This window comes from Monomorium pharaonis, chromosome 10, assembly GCF_013373865.1.
Source record: "Monomorium pharaonis isolate MP-MQ-018 chromosome 10, ASM1337386v2, whole genome shotgun sequence".
NCBI lineage: Eukaryota > Metazoa > Arthropoda > Insecta > Hymenoptera > Formicidae > Monomorium > Monomorium pharaonis.
This window is the reverse complement of record NC_050476.1, coordinates 20,493,879-20,510,876: the sequence shown is the minus strand read 5'-3', so window position 1 is coordinate 20,510,876 and position 16,998 is coordinate 20,493,879. Positions and strand designations below refer to the sequence as shown.

General features: G+C 36.5%; 1 protein-coding gene across 17 annotated transcripts in view; it reads left to right on the top strand.

Annotated features, from left to right (window-relative positions):
* Positions 1-16,998, top strand: part of LOC105841162 (nuclear receptor coactivator 3) — a 148,064-nt gene that overhangs the window by 85,076 nt on the left and 45,990 nt on the right. For 16 of the 17 annotated variants that reach the window (XM_036293383.1, XM_036293387.1, XM_036293384.1 and 13 more), the window contains 2 exons: positions 11,242-11,349; positions 13,993-14,131. In XM_036293383.1, the coding sequence (XP_036149276.1) occupies positions 11,242-11,349; positions 13,993-14,131 (247 nt within the window). Of the gene's footprint in view, positions 1-2,404; positions 4,675-11,241; positions 11,350-13,992; positions 14,132-16,998 lie in introns of those variants that run through there. The other variant, XM_036293388.1, reaches the window with a different exon arrangement.

The window sequence follows — 16,998 nt, the reverse complement described above, 5'->3', positions numbered from 1 at the left end:
ATTATTACAGTTATAAGTATATTATTGCAAATTTGTGATAATACACTGATTGCAATTTAGAGAGAAGGTTAAGCTTCTGCTTCTTTCACTGAATTGAATTTTAATTTTCGAAATTGAATTTCCGAAGAATTATTCTCACACGTGTATATTCTATTATTTTTATTATTTTTCTTGCATTAAAAATTTTATAATCGTCTCTCTTGCCTCGACGTCTCTCAAGTTCGAAGCAGGCCTCGATCCGACTCTGTGAATGGATAGGAACGTCTCGTTTGCGTGAAACACCCTATACGGAGGGGGATAAGAGCGGCCGGGTATTGCGCGCGTAACTTCCGCGATTGCATCGATTCGGTGCGCGGGACGACGGGCGAGCGGAAGTGTGTCAAGGACTATTGGAAGCGAAGGAATCATATAGCGCCGTGCTTCGCCCGCGTTCGCCGTGCGACTCCTTCGTGATTGGTGAGGTGTAGTAAAGGCGTCCGCGCCGTGAACCCCGTGACTATCGTAGATAGATCCGTCGAGGATTCACACTACACACCGCCGAGTATATAACGTGTTTCCCACCGCGAAGTGGAACGAAGCGCCTGCTAACGCGATACCGCGTTCCACGTTATCCGACCTATCGATGCCTCGAGAATCCTAGCGTGGATTTCTTGCCGTTGGGATACTCTTTAATCGTCGAATTATCTTTTTCTGCATGGAAAGAACGGCGGTTCTGCTCATCAAGTAGCTGAAAATTAGTTGGATACGGATCTGAAAATTTTATTAGATTCTCAAAGTAATCTATGTGGGACGTTTAAATTGGATGTAAAATGTCAACACTTTTTGCAAAACTCATCGTTACACGGAGAAAAATAATTTGCTGGCACAGCAAATTTTATGCTGTCTTAGCAAATTTTATTAGTTATTATACGGACAGCAAAACGATTTGCTAAGAATACTAATTTTATTAGTTGAAAAATAATTTTGCTGAATTAGCAAGTTATCTAATTATAAGAACAAAATAATTTCTGTTCTGCCATTGAAGTATTTTTGCTATATCAACTATGTATCAAGATTCGCTAAAATAGAAAAGATTTGAAAAAAAATGAATAAACCTGTAATTATATATAAACCTAGCCGCGTCTGAATACATTTTGTAAAAGTATTATGTGGTGGTCCTCTGCCATATCGGGCACCCTTGGGCTCACCCGTCAGTTAGTGGGCAGCGTTGTTGATAGCCGGCCTAACTCTTTCGCAGAAAAGGAAACTGATTTTGGTTTGCTTTAATCGCGCTGCGGGTGGCAGCATCTTACTCCCGAGACAGTTATGCCGCTTGCTCGCCTATCGGCGGCGCTGCGCACTAACTGGCGGTAAGCGACGCAGCCAAACTAGTTTGATTATAATAACAAATTTTATTTGTTGTTGTGACAAATTCGTACCAGCAGTGATGATTTCGTTATATTAACAAAATATATTTGCTAAGAACAGATTGTTTTGTTTCCACAGCAAATTAATGTGTTTCTACGGACAAATTTATTTTACAAAATTCGTTTAGTTGTACTAACAAACATATTTTGCTGTAAAGATCAACATTGTGAAAAATTAGTTATAAATTTTTATTGCTGTCACAACGAATATGCTGTAGCAGCAATAGTTTTGCTGCAACAGCAAAACTATTTTTTTCCGTGTATGCTTGTGTGACCTACATAACTGATTTGATGGTCGGGCGGAATTATTTCCAGATTCTTATTAAGCTAAATTTTTAATTTAGCAGAAAATGTATTCGTTTTGTGTATTATCGCGATGCATTACCTAAAAGAAATTTGCATTTGCAGTTATTAATTATTAATATTAATATTCATAACGATAACTTAAAAATGTACAAAATGTAAATGCTCTATTAAATGCTTATAATTTAAGATAAGAATTATAAAGTATAAGATAAAAATATGTAAACGACATTTACAACGAGATATAGTAAAGTTACAGTAAAAAAGCAAGAAGTATTTGATAGCTCCGAAATAGCTTTCAAATTACAATATTTTCGAAAAAAAATCTTTATTTTAACATTTACATTTAAAAGAAACTTTATGCACAAATTTGTTTCAGAAATCAAAAATTACGATTTGTTAACAAGAAACTTTTTAAATTATATATTGATGATAAATTTATAGATATCTCTTATAATGATAACCTTATGATAAACTTATAAATCTTTACTTACGAATTTATATCATTGTCAAGAATTCTTTATCATTTCTCTTTCATTTGCCGTAGTTGTTTGTTTACAGGAAATTAGTGTCATACCTTAATATTAAATTAAAAGGGATATATTTTATTCCATAATTATTGTTTTATATATAAGCAAGAAATAATGATAATCTTGCTTGATATACCTTTTTTAAAAAACTTGACAATTTTAAATTTTAGTAAAATATTATATTTTTATTTTAATATTATAATAGTCATTTAAGGAGCACAACATCATCGTTTTGATAATAGTATTAAAACATTCCAATTCTTCCTACTTTGAACCTAGTTATTATTCCGATAATTTCTTAAATAAAAATTATTGTCGAAACAATAATGATTTTTTTTTTACGAAACGATACAAATTTTATGTAAGCAACAAAATTTTTGCAAATAAAGGTGTTTCCAAAAAAAACTCTTTAGAACAATTTAAAGAAGACTCTGTAGATGTTTGATCGGTCGGGTTGGAGCCGAAGTGTCCGCCATCGAAGAACGCTGGGATTACATCACTTCAGATAATATCGAAGATTCAGATTTCTCGTTCGGGCGCCCGTTCCTCGCTAATAATCGCGGAGTCCGTCTGTCGGCGCGACGGCGCGGTGCGTCGCGCTGCGAAAAGCGCCGACGCAACGCGGCTGTGCGTGTAGGAGCTTCGACGGGGTCTCTATCCGGTGCCTTCGGCACGCGCGTGCCGAATCCGCGTTAGTCGGTCCGCGCGCTCTCTCGGCTCCGGGCCGGAACGCGCGATTATCTTCGCCCGAGCAACGCGGCCCCGAGGATTCGTTTAAAGTTGAGATCAGTTGAATCGCGTTTGTCAAACCAATATAGTCCTGACAATTCGAGGGAAGCCGGCGCGCAGGCGTGGGAGACACGAAAATACCGTAAAAGCAAGAACGTCACTTTCTCACGGAAGAAAACAGGAAACGTGTGATCGATGTACGCACAAGTGAAGTGTACATGAGTGACGAGAAACGACTGTGGTACAAGCGAGGGTAACTCGCGAATTAAAATGAAGAAGCGGTACGCGCGACGTCCGACGCGCGAGGTAACAGTGAGCTCGAAAAATCACCGGCGCCAACTGGGTTAAGCAAAAATTTCGCCACATCCAGACGATTGCGAGCCGGCTGGTGTTCCAGTGTGTCCGCGTGCTCGCCGCACGCACACCAGCCTTCGCGCGCGCCAGTGTTCGTTTAGCGGTCAACGTAGGCGCGGAGGGAGGAGAGAGTGGAGAGACAGAGACAGAGAGAGAGAGAGAGAGAGAGAGAGAGAGAGAGAGAGAGAGAGACGAGGAGAGTAGAGAGGTGGTGGTCTATCGTCGTCGTCGGAGCAGCGTCGGAGAACGAGAGGAGGGAAGAAAGAACCGAAGAAGAGTGGAGGCTCTTAGACTCCAAGAAGGTGAAGGAGGGGTAGAGGCGACGAACGGGCGGTGGACGAGGGGTAGGGAGGGCCAGGTGCCCCCCGTGACAACTGGGTGACGGCTGCGTGGATATACGCCGCTCGTGATGCAAGGTGCTTTCCTACGCGATAAAGTGGTGACGTCGGCAGAAGCGCGAGAGCATTTCGCGCATGTGTTTTCCCTCTCGCGTGGAGGAGACGGAGCGTCCGCGCGCCGGCGAGGCGAGCGAACGATAGAGAGAAAGAGAAGCGATAGGAAGCGCCAGGAAGTTGAGAGGATCACAGTTGGAACCTGAGGGAAGGAGACGTTTGCTGGAGATAACGGCGATGATAGCGCGATTCAGATTTCGAGGGCGACTCTCGAAAATATCCGAGTGACTCTCGAATCTCTTGATTAATGGCGCTGCGAGTGATCTGGATCTACCAATGGATCCTTGAGACGCCGTCGACGGATTCGTAGATTGAACAAAGAAAAACAAAATTGTAGGACGAATAGAAATTGGAACTTTGAAGAAATCTTAGATTGGCATTCGACGTAATAACACAGCATTATCGGATAGACCGTTGTATGAGATAACGTGCTGAATTGTACTTCGCGGGCGAAGGTGCAAAAGGTGTCGAGTGACTCCGCGCGGGTTCCTTGAACGCGGGATTGCTTGCAGAAATAGAAATTTTCAACAAGTATCAACACGAGTGTTTTTATCGAGTCGAACCGCTGACGAGGAATTTCCGAAGAAACGAGTTTCGCTTCTCGTGGAGAGTTCGCGTTACTAGCGAATGTTGACTCCGTGCTGATCAGATTACGCGATTCCTCGCGCGAGGAAATTACGAATCCCCGAAGCGCGTTGGACGGCCATGGGATCGATCGTCGAAAAACATCGTGGCGAAGAGTCATCGAAACCGAACGTTCCGCGGAAACGGACTACCACGCTCCCGGTGCTGCTGAAGAAACGTTTCTCGCGCGATCGCGACGGGGGTGTTGTTGGTTGAATAAAAGCTCGGGAAGAAGGGAAGAAAGGGATCCCCGATGATGGAGAAGCGGAATGTGCGGTAAGCTCTCTCTGTCTCTCTTTCTCTCGAAGTGAGATCGTATTTTTCGCAGTCGCAAGGAAGCCGCGACGTCAGCACTTTAAGCCAGCGCGACATAAAACCAGAGAGATGGAGAGAGAAAGGTATCGATATTCCCATTTAAGTACAAGTCAGATTCACAAAGAAACGCGCGAGGTAATAGAGCGTGGAGGTGTCAATATTTTCATAACTTCAAGTCGAGCTTACAAAGCTCGCGATACGAATTGTACTTGATGATCCATCGGGGAAAATTAAAATTCTGTTATGTGACCGTTTTCCTTATCGAGCGACAGATGTTATCGGCCGCGGCTCGAGTGCCGCGGAGAAAGTCCTCTCGCATTAAATTATAATGCGGTATATATCGCCAATTCCCGCGCGGAATTACGACAATGCGATGTACTACGCGCTTTTTGGAATTACTATAATTAACTCTAGCCCCCGTCGATTTTCTTCGTGTTTTCCGCGCACGTTACTTATCGTTACTCCCGAACGGATTATTTGCCATCCACTTAGCACTTTTCGTCCCGTCGGTCGTTTTTTGCGACAGCCACTCGTATACGGTTAAAGATTGTCGGTTTAGTCAGCAATTTTCTCGATCGATGCCTCTCATGGTGCTTTTTTCTTCCCCCCTCCCCCCTCTTTCTCCCTCTTCCTTTTCATTTTGGCTTCGCATCACGAAACGCACTTGCGGCGTTGACGTCGGCGTAGAGAAACCGGCTTCTTCGAAAATGTCCGATTATTCTATCAAGGCGGTTCAAGGCCGAACTTTCGATCAATCTCTCGCCGCCCGTCCCGAATGTTGCGTTATTACGCGTTTATCGCATTAAGAGTGGCCTGTGCGGTGCAACACACGCGACTGTTCCACTCGAGAATGAGAGAGAGACCCGTTTCGAGGCATCAACCAGCTGATTCCTCTCAATAGGAATATTTGCGCAAGCGACACGTGCGGTCTCTCTTTTTTTTTTTCTAATCCTTTACTTTGTTCCGTGCTCGTTATCAGATATATCGATCACAGGGTTTCATAATTTTCCTCTCGCGTTGCGAATTACGAATTCTTTATCAAGCGATTAATGTATGCATTTGATTTCGACAGTTCTTTTTTCTTTACCAGCTGTTTCGCATCTCTCGTTTCAACATTCCGCGCGCGTTGCCCTTAATCCCGATTGCAATCATCGTCACTGTAACGTACGCGAAAGATTCCCGAGACTTTTAAATCCCTTTTACGTACAATTTCTTGACAAGGTTATCGACATGGACGGCGCTCGAAATAGACGCGGCCGTATGCATTTTGTTTTGCGTGTTTCGGCGAACGACACCGCCGTCGCGTGTGTTTGGTTGCGGTTAATGGGTATTTTTAGCCGATAAAAATCGGCAGATACAAATGAAGCCGCGCGCGACTTTGCATAAAATCACCAACGGATAGACCCGTTATTGTAAGTCCTTAAAGGCTAAAAATTGCCGGCGTTTCCGCGATTGATTAAATTTTCGCCAGAATAATGCTTATATCAACGTTATATCGTCAGCCATACGTGACGCGGCCGTATAACGTGTCACTTTATACCACGTAATTTACTTGAATCGGATATTCACGTCGCATCGACGCTTCATTAATTTACACCGAGTGTCTCTGCGATCGTTAATCTTTCGACACACGATATATTTCTAGCTTTATCGAAGTGTTATTAAAGAACGGCACGTTATGTCCGCTTCAAACTGGCGCTATTTTCATGCGATAAATCATCGCATAATCTTGTTGTGATCGATCATTAATAGACGCTTCGTTAATTCATACGACGTATAACAACTCGCTGAACGACTGTTTGTTTGACGCGGTGTGGAAAACGATATCCTCACCTCCGGCTGTATGCGTTCTAAAGATAGTGAAATTATTTCCGCCGTGCTAACGAGATGCTGCCGCAATCAGGCATTTATGACAGGTTCGCTTAATCAATTCGCGATCATTTTTTAACGCTCGTGACGATGCACCGTCGTTTTCCGTAAAACAGAACCAACGTGTGGCGGACGCGAGCGAAACGCTTTTGTTTCCACTTTTGATACAATTCGGTCTTTTTTTTCCCCCGTGATCTGACAGCATAATACTTTTTCATGAATCTGGGTCGAGGTAATTAGGACAAGAATGTTATCTTCAGTTTATACTCTTAAGATATATTAATTGCTATCTTGCTTTCGTCAATCATCACGCGGCTCATCGTAAGTGAAATGTAATGGTCTTCTCTCTGACAAGAGAGGTAGGAATAATCTTTTTACTTGAAAGAATTTATATTTAAGTCGCTTACGAGATTGTAACACTGTCGAAAATTCTGTATTCATCGAAAAATCAAATAGCTAATGAACACTTCAATTTTGCATACCACTTTCTTAATGTTAATTTGAAGGAATAATGGGCAGTAAATTAGCTTATTGTATTCAGTTACGTATAATAAGTAAATTTTGCTGATGCTTGTTGCATCTAAATTATCATTACTCATTAAATATTTTTATCAAATTATCATATCATATTATCATATTAATGATTGCAAGAATTTTTAATTTTGCAACGATTAATTTTTTATAAATCTGCTTGAAAATCGGTACAATTGATTCATTAATAAATTCAAGACGTTAAGTCAAAGTTCGATTTTGTGAGTTAATGAAGACGAGAAGAATAGTGCTTGTTACTTAATTACAATTAGGTATAATGAGTCATTTGAATAGCAATATTGTGATTCTCTTTAATATTCTGACTATATAACTTGGTACGTAAAAATTTTACTTAGAGCTTTTCGGTTGTTAGTTTGCATGAAATATTTCGTTGACAAAAATAACGACTGAATAGATTTTTAAACGATTTTGTTGCCAGAATTACATCGACAAGAACCCGTCGTTAAAAATGAATGCGATAATCTGCATAATTGAAGGAAAAGCATACATCGATATCAAATTTATTGGCATTTGCAAGTGCGCATGTGCGGTTTCACTGCCTTAAACGCATACAGATAGTTCCTCGTATCGGGCGTTGATTACCGTTTGCTAATGAACCGTTTAAGTTGCAGTATTTTATGCGCGGACATTTACGATTCTCCGTTCGATTTTTTTGCCACGTCGTGCCGAAATCTGAAACCGATTATAGAGTGACGTAAGAATCGCCTGATACAAGTTACCGTTGATTTTTCGAATTTAACAGCCACCGATTGTGCTGTGGATTATTTGAATAATCTTATGGGTATTTCGTCGATAATGCAATTCGACATCAATATTTATATGCATTCCTGGTATACGAAATGGTATACGTGTCTTCTAAATATTTCGTATTCAAGCTGCTCCTGGAATCACGTGTTTTTTTTCCATTGTTCGTTTGTGTTATTTTTTAATATTCATCCTTTATTACAGTTTAATATTATTCTCTTGTTATTTTTTAAACATTAAAAAAATATTTTATTTACCTGAAGAGTTTGTTAAAGAACGACGATCATCTGGAAAGAGTAACGTGTGATATTGAAAGAAAATAAATCTTTTGCACCCACGTTGTAAAATTTTCAAAAATGATCAAGTTGTACATATGAGACGTCATATATTCGAAAAGACAAAAATTTGAACGTTTCTTGACGTAAGCAAATTTCTTTGTCTTCGATAAAATTTTATTATCAGATTATATTATTTCTCTAGAACAGTTGATTTATTTACGCATAACTGATAAGTTATAAATCTTTTCGTACTTATTCTCACTAATATTTTAATTTGATACAGAAAAAGTTTTTCAAAGAATTCTTCGGCTGTTAATACAATACGATGCATTCATATTAAAGGAGTGAAGCACAAAGAAATACATGAAATATACTTGACCTAATAATGATATAATAATACTATATGCATTTATCTTTATCTTTCTGCCTTTAAAATGAAACAAGCATACACACGCATACCTACACGTTTCAAAGAAAGAGAGAAAGAGAAGGGAAGAGATGGCGAAGGAAAAAAGTGTACAAAGTGTATTTAGAAAGAACGGTCTCATTGTTAGCGGGATTTAAACGTGGTAAAATAAAAAAAGCGTACGCGCGCGAGCTAACCAGAAAAGTGATGCAACGCGTCTAATTTACGATGCAGTAACCCATGCACTTTACAACTCGTTAATTGCGTTATCGGCATCCCGATAAATTAACGACCACAAGAGAGTCGCGGACGTAACGCATTTATCAAAGCGCCGTATCCATCTCGGCGAACGTATTGTAGTGGTACATCCTATTATCGCTCGTTGATCGTGAATAAAAAACCATGTAATTTCCAGAAACTATGTACAGTTACGACTTTTTTTTTGTACGTCGTAAAATCCGCAAACCCTCCGCGCGATTATGTGAGACGAGTAAACAAGTAATTTTGTGCGTAAGCTATTATCTCAGTCGAGAGTCTTGATACGAGACACAATGCTCGATTGATTTGCTTGCTGTATATACGGAGTGTCCTCGAATTGCTGTATGCACGTTTCGATAGACGGACAATAAACGTTTCGAATGACGACAATAAACAATAAAGTAAGGGAAATTTGTTTTAATGGCGAAATTAAGCCGACTGCGCGATATTGAAGATATTTTAAAGAGTTTTGAAAAAAAAAAATACGTATAATATAGATAACAAGATGTTATGTCACATGACCTTTAAAACGTAAGAATTCAAGATAAGATTTTGCACTGTCAATACATTTAATTCGAAAAATTTAACTCGCGTCATATGGACTCGTCAAAGTTTTTGATTGAGGAAAGAAATTGTATTAAATTTTAGACTTATTTATCTGACAATCAAACATTACAATTAGTTTAGTAATAGAAAATTATTTAATCGGCACGTAATATCTGGTCGTGTACAATTCTCGTTCAAGGAGAATGAAATCAAAATCAGTTTCCGATTTAAACGCGTGAGTTTACGAATCGAGATCTTCGATAAGACTGGTAATTTCGGGACACCCCCTACATGTAAATCGCTAGTACAGTACTCATTATTGTGCGCGCGATTATCTATTATCTTTAGGCACTTTGTTGTTAGCGGCTGATTCCCCGGTTTATTATAACACGCTGCCCCGGCGTGTGTCGCCATAAAGGAATTTTATTGATTCGGGGGAAACGAACCGAAAAGGCATGCACAAAGGGCGAAGGGACGGGCGTCGCTTGCGCGCGATGATAAACTGCGGCGGCCGCCAGCGAGTGTGAGAAAAAAAGACGACGATCTCAAGGAATCGTGCACGGTGCATTACGCTGCCGGGGAGTAGGCATTATTTCGAGTCGCTCTTGTGCGCCCCGCGTATTTATAGCGGCCTCGGTAAATCCAATTTCGATAAAGGAAGAGAGAATAATTGTGCGAAGTCGCGCGAAAGAGGGCTCGAATAACGTGAAGGTCCTACAAGTAAGTAAGCGTGCTAGAAGAACCGTTAAGCTCGATATTAGCGAATTAAAACTGCGACTTTAAGACTTCCCGTGGGGCTTTAACCGTTTGTTTCATTTCTCTCTCTTTTTTTCCCTAAGGATCTATCACGTTATACATTGTTGTCGTATGAAATATAGCGTTAACTTTATTAAGCTGAAATGTTTCAGCGAAAATTGAAGGATTGAAATACATTTTGTATCTTCTAAGGATTTCCATAGGTTTCTAGAAAAATTAACAAAATTTTCGGCATTCACAGAAAGTTCAATTTGCGCAAGCGCTGCGTCTCTAAAAAACCCATTAGGTTTTTTCACGTTGCCCTCTGCCGATAGTGCGTGTGCGCGTGCGAGCGCTGAATCGATTTCCTTTCAATAATACCGGACCATTTCGCACCACGTAAAGCCCTTATTATGGATTCCGAGTTTGCTGAGGCTTATGCGTCGCCCGTCTTGAGCTTTCATCAATTTCGAGGTAAACGAGCTGGGAGAACGTGAAAAAGTAAGCGAAATGTCAATGTGGCGATGTATATACGTGCGGCAAAGAGAGAGTGTGTGCGTGCACGCACCGCAGAACGGGTGTGGGAAGAGAACCGGTTGGGTGGGGAAGGGGCGGCGGGAGAGGGAGGATTGGGAATTGGAAGAAGGAATCGCACGCGCGGCTTTCGTCCACGTGTGGTAAATTGGCCGAGCGCGAGCTCGATTATTCAGAGACAAGTCATCTTCGCGACAAGATGAAATTTTCCGAGATGTGTCTGCGGCAGAGGACACGGTACCGGTATGGCGATACTTGACATTGACATATATATCTTTCTTCTCTCGTTTTTCACAATGATTATTACAATCGTGGTGTTATCAACATGCGAAAGATGGTATTCATTTTTTGCGTTGAATTCCATCGAGATCTCTCATTCACGAGTCGTTTTGCGAACGACCGTCTTGCGAACGTTTTGACAATTAGAGTTTTATATTAATTATAGATTTTGACAGATTGCCTGATTTTACGGATAAAGACAGGAACGTTTCCTAGAATTTTATCTCGATAATATCGGTTTCGTGTCGCATTTAAGGCCTCTTTCTTTTTACTTTTTGCACACGTATGATGTACTTCTGTCTAATTGTGATTACGCTTTTGTTGCAGGCCTGGCCCGTGTGAATTGCAAGACCCGTTGTGGGTCAAAATGAGTGCGATTACTGGCGGCATTACTAAGAAAAGAAAGAAATCAGATGCGAAGCCTCAGTCGCAGATGTGAGTATCAATCTCCCGTTTTTTGTTCCTTCTCGCAGTATAAGCTCGAATCCGCAATTTGGTACAATGTGTGATAAATATCCGCGTTTCGTATTACATATTTGGTATTAAATGCGGCTATCAGTGTATAAAAGCAATTTTGTATTAGTGTCTTTTAATTCTTCAAAAATTATTACAGAAAAAAAGCTACTTTGTACACGGATGACAAAAATATGTATCGTTTTTTTCAATTATATTTTTGCATTATTTGTTTATTATATAACTATTATATCATGTATAATTTCATTACATACTTAATGATTTTAATTCTATAGTAATAATTACTTTTAAAAGAATTCGAAAATCTAATTTAGTCTAATTTTTAGTTAAACATTTTTAACTGGATTAGTTTATTAGTTTATGTAATAATATTGAAATAATATGAAAGTAGTAAAAGAAAGATAAAGCAAGAAAGTAGCGAGGTGTCAGAAAAACAAAACAATTTCTTTGGTGGGTTTGAATTTGACAACTTGGTTGAAAGCTTGAATTTGACAAATCAGGAACTTTAGATTTAAATTATTTATGTTTAATTAATCTAGAATTAATTTCTTGAATTTTTATTAAGGGTTAGCGTCGAAAAAAAAACAAATGGGGCGTGTGATTTTGAAGTTTGGAAATCCACGATTTGAAAGTCCGGCGATACGTATACGTTTAATCCCTTGCCATCCAATTTGCTAAAGAGCTTATCGTTTTGATCGAATTATTAATGACAAATACAAGTGACGAGCGAGTTTTTGAACATTGCTATTAATTGAACGGGCTTTAATATCAAAGTAATGTTTGGTCAATGTTGAATGAAATTTTATTAAATTGTTGTATAAATTTCATCTTTATTTGTGTGTTTACACACAATATGGAAAATTTAGCTATTGTTTCTATAACAGTTATAATTTATTAGCATCATTAACGAGCTCAATTATAATTATTAATATAATTTTATATTAACATTAATAATTAAGTGTTGATGATTATTCGCATCTTTTTGCATTTATAAAAATTAATTTATTAATCAAAAAAGGTATCGAATATAACATTTACATAAAATAGTATTTAAACAACAACCTTACGTTAAAAAACACAATGTTACTCACATAGAAATGTTAATAAGTTTTTCAGTCTGATACATTTAAATTTTGTTTTTATATAAAAGTTGATATTTAATGTAAGTATTAAGAGTAACAATTTAAAAAAATATTCTCTTCTTTCGGGTAATATATTATTATGAATAATTTTAAGAAAGTAGTAGAACAGACAGAAAATTAACACTCCATTTTCAGAATTTTATTATAATTAGTAATGTTCCTCGTCTTTTTTTCAAAAAGGTTTAAAGTTTTTTTAAGAAACATTATCTTTTTTTATATTATGAGGTATTGGTAACGTGAACGAGTTTTTTTGTAACGTGAAAAAATATAAATTCGTTGAAGTTATATTGCTTTTAATTTCACGACTGGATTTTGTTCATTTTGTCGCGAGTACGTACCAGGATAGCAACTGGCAAGACAGTATTAAAATTGCAGAGTGGCATTATAACAAAGCGAGAATCGCTGGACCGACGTCATGCAAGGTCAACTGAACGTTTCAATGGGATAAAAAGAATTGGTTCAGCGTTTAAAGAAGGCATACTTTTTTTTTATAAAGTTACGAAATCTTTTGCAAGAGTTTTTTCATTTATTAATGCTTTGTAACATTTTGTTACGTACACAGCGCGTATAGATTTTTCAGTTCTGCAATTTTAATAACGGATTCTTTGACGAATTACGATTGATGCCTTTCCAAGTAAAACGTGAGTGACAACTAATTAACCATTTTGAAATTTTGCTTTAAATTCGAGGATATTTTTTACTGAATTTTAATTTGAAATATAAATATCGGAATATGTTCAGAATGTAAAAAGATTGCAATTATTACCGAAGTTTTTTTAAACAGTTGAAATCAGGAAATCTGCTATTAAAACTGTGTGAAAGCGTAAAACACGAGTATTGCAAACTGTGTCAGAACAAATTTACGAGTCGATTATACAGAAGAACTTGATATTTTTCTTATCACGAACGAGAATGTTCTTCGATACGATAAAACCAGAGGGAAAACTATAATTATAGAAGTAATAACAATACATTCTGACGCTTGTTTTTATTCCAATTAATATGTAATGATTATTATTTTAAAACTGGTTAATTAAAAAATTTATTAGAAAAACAACTATTAAACATTACAAAATAATAATAAAGAGATGCGAGTAAGATAGTTTATTCTTCGCATATTTTTCGAGAATATTTTAAACAACTTTTTTGTATTTATGAACATAATAGATGTTAAAAAATGTATTATTGTCTTAAATAATTTTTTTATATATATCTAAGAAAATGCTATATATCCAAGAAAATAGTTTAATATTTTTCTTTAACTTGTCACTAAGAAAATGTAACTTAAATACTTATGTTTAACTAAGCTGGCAATTTAATTACTTATGATATACTTATAATTACCATAATTATTTGTCAATCTTGTCGTTTTGTATTGAAGTTGATATTTTAGAGTTAGATCTTAAAGCAATTCTTTTAGAAATGAGAGAGGGCGCTAATTTTACCTTTCAATTGTTTGCAGTAACAAGTGCCTTAACGAAAAAAGACGACGGACCCAAGAGAACTTGTATATCGATGAGCTTGCCGAGCTGATTTCCGCCACGGACATGAGCTCTGGCAAGACTGACAAATGCCAGATCCTTCAGAGAACCGTCGATCAGGTAAGAAGACAGATTTTTCTTGCCTGCCTCACGAATATGATTGATAACAGCGTTGGAGAAATACCGTCGATATTTATTGTTAGTATCGTCTTTTCCTTCTTGGAAGTAAGACGCCATATCAGTTTGAGTGACAAGATTAGGCGATCAGGAGCTATAGAAATACGTAGATTACGATATTTAAACACCTAAGCAAACGCCTAAAATAAGATGCTACAGTAGGTACACTTTTACAGATATAATTTTACGACAATGATTATCAATCTGGAAATATAAGAAATTATTTCATATTATATTCTAATATAATCTAATTTTAAAGTGTTTTCAAAGTGATTGCAAATATAAAGAAAATTATAACGACAAAAATTCTGTAGTTTTACGTTAATAATAATGTGCCGAAGGGGATTTAAACGTATTCTAGAATTTAGAAGTTACCAGCGAGTTTAATCTCCTATAGATTAAATTGCTAATACTACAAAACGCTACTTAAAATTACTCACGTTTTGCTCGCGAAATTACATACATTTTTATCTTTCCCTGGTCCATAAAATTAAAGATAACTGTTTAATTTTAAGACAAAATGGCAATTTTATGATTGCCAAAGGACACTTTGTAAGGTCTTTCTTGCTTGAAGACGCGTAATAAAATTTTTTTAAATTGGTGATATTTCATATGATGATATGCCTTTCATAGTTCTTCGTAATTTGTTCCACGTGTTTTATATCTCTGTGTGCCGAGATGGCACGAGGTCATTTTGTATAATTCAAATAGATAGATGACGTTAGATTATTCACAAAAGACTATCGGAGAGAATCTCATTCTTTGTCAAAGTATTTTTCGTCGTTCGGAAAATCGATTGGCGGATATTAAATGTTGATCGGCGTTGTTTTCGGATCGCGAGGACGAAAGCACGATAAAATATTTGGGAAACCACTCAGGATTATTGAGAGGTTTGTAGAGCGAGCGGATTTCTCATAAAGGTCGTCCTGTTTTATAGATGACACATATTCCCACATCGATCTAAACGAAAGAAAGAGCGACGGTATTTTTGAAAGCGATATCACATCGTTGTCACAGCTTAATGAGAATTTCGCGTAACATTAAAAAACTCGTTTTTAACGAGCTCTGTTACTTCAACACTCTCTGCTAGCCGATCCCTTTTTTACATTACGAAATATCTAGTACGATGGATTTCCACATTTATAGTCAAATCGTAGTTTTATACCAATTATTTGTTTACATCGTATGATTTCTTCAGAGTGTATTTTTACAATTTTGTATACACTGAAGAAAAAATGTTGTTAATTTGACTAAATTTTTTGCAACTAAATTAAATTTTATCTATTCAAGTACTTATATATTTTAATTAACTATATAAATGCTTGAATTGAAATTTGAATTTGTGCATTTAAGTTAAATGCATAAATTTTTTAATTAACAAAATTTTAATTTGGTTCGAAAATTTTGTTAAATTAAAAAATTTTTTTTCTGTGTGTATTTATTTATTTATTTATTTATTTGTACACACATATAAAATATGTGAAAAATATTAAATAGAATTTCAAATTTTACATTTATATACTTTCTATGTTATAAATTTTTTTATAACTATAATCTTGGAAATATTATATTTTGGCATAACATATTTTTGGCGATCGCTTATTTCAAATGTATTGCAAGTTTTTAATCGTAATGCTAAATAATTTGGTAATTAAATGTTTTCTGAAAGAATGTCTTCTGAATTTTATACAGACCTTTTTATTTTTGTTATTTTGTTCAAAAGTTGTCTTATCGTTTAAAAAGTCTTATTGTTAATATATTCACAAGATACTCGTATTCACAAAATTTTTCTAAATTTGGAAAGGTTTCTTTGTACTGCAAAAATAAATATTACACGTTATAGTATATATTTTTAGTTTGTCAATTATTGTTTGAATAATATGAGATTTAAATCGAGCTAATTTATTTACTTTAGCTATAAGATGTTCTTTCATTATCTTTTAATTTATGCTATTTGATATCTTACTAATCAAACTTTGAATTGAAACTTTGTTGAAATAAAGTTTTATTGAAATAAAATGAAGAATACGTGAAAGAAAAGGTAGTTTTAATGTATTATCATTTTCTAACTGTTATATCCTGGATAACCGTTTATTTCTCATTGCTAATTCAGAAGACATTTCTGCTTCGGTAGTTTTTTTAAGGAAAAAATTAACTTCGAATTAATCCTTTAAAGAATTTGCAGTAAACAAAACTCGTTAGCGAAATACTCTATCAATACCGTTGCATTATTGTAATTGCATCACATATATCGCACGTAATGCAAATGATTCTTTTAAATAATTCAATGTCTTATTTTCAACTCTTTTGAGATAGCCGATAATATGCAAGATTTCGGAGTAAGTTAATATATTTGGTCAACCCTATGGATTTCAGGTAGTTCTTCCTCCGTCGTTTCTTTTCTCTCTTTTCTTGTAACTCGATCTGCCTCTCGACCGTTTAATCTGACTCTTCGACTTCAAGTTGAAGCTCACGCATATTGCGTATTTAATGCGAAAATTCTCGTGTTTATTAACGAGAAGACGTCATACGTATGAATATTAGAGTTTTCTTTGAGTCCATCGCTGTGGCTGTAATTAAAAGCAAAGCATTAAAAAAATATTTTTGCTTTTGAATTAATTTAAATGTCTAAGCAATAATCATTTTATGAGTATGTCACAAAAATTTTGTTAAAAAATTCTTGTAGTTCTATTTTTGTGTTCCTCCTGATTTTATCAGCTTTTTAACCTATCAGAATTATTAATGTTTTCCCCGTGTATGTGTGTGTGTATGTGTGTTTGTTGCGCGTTATATATTTTAATACACTAAAC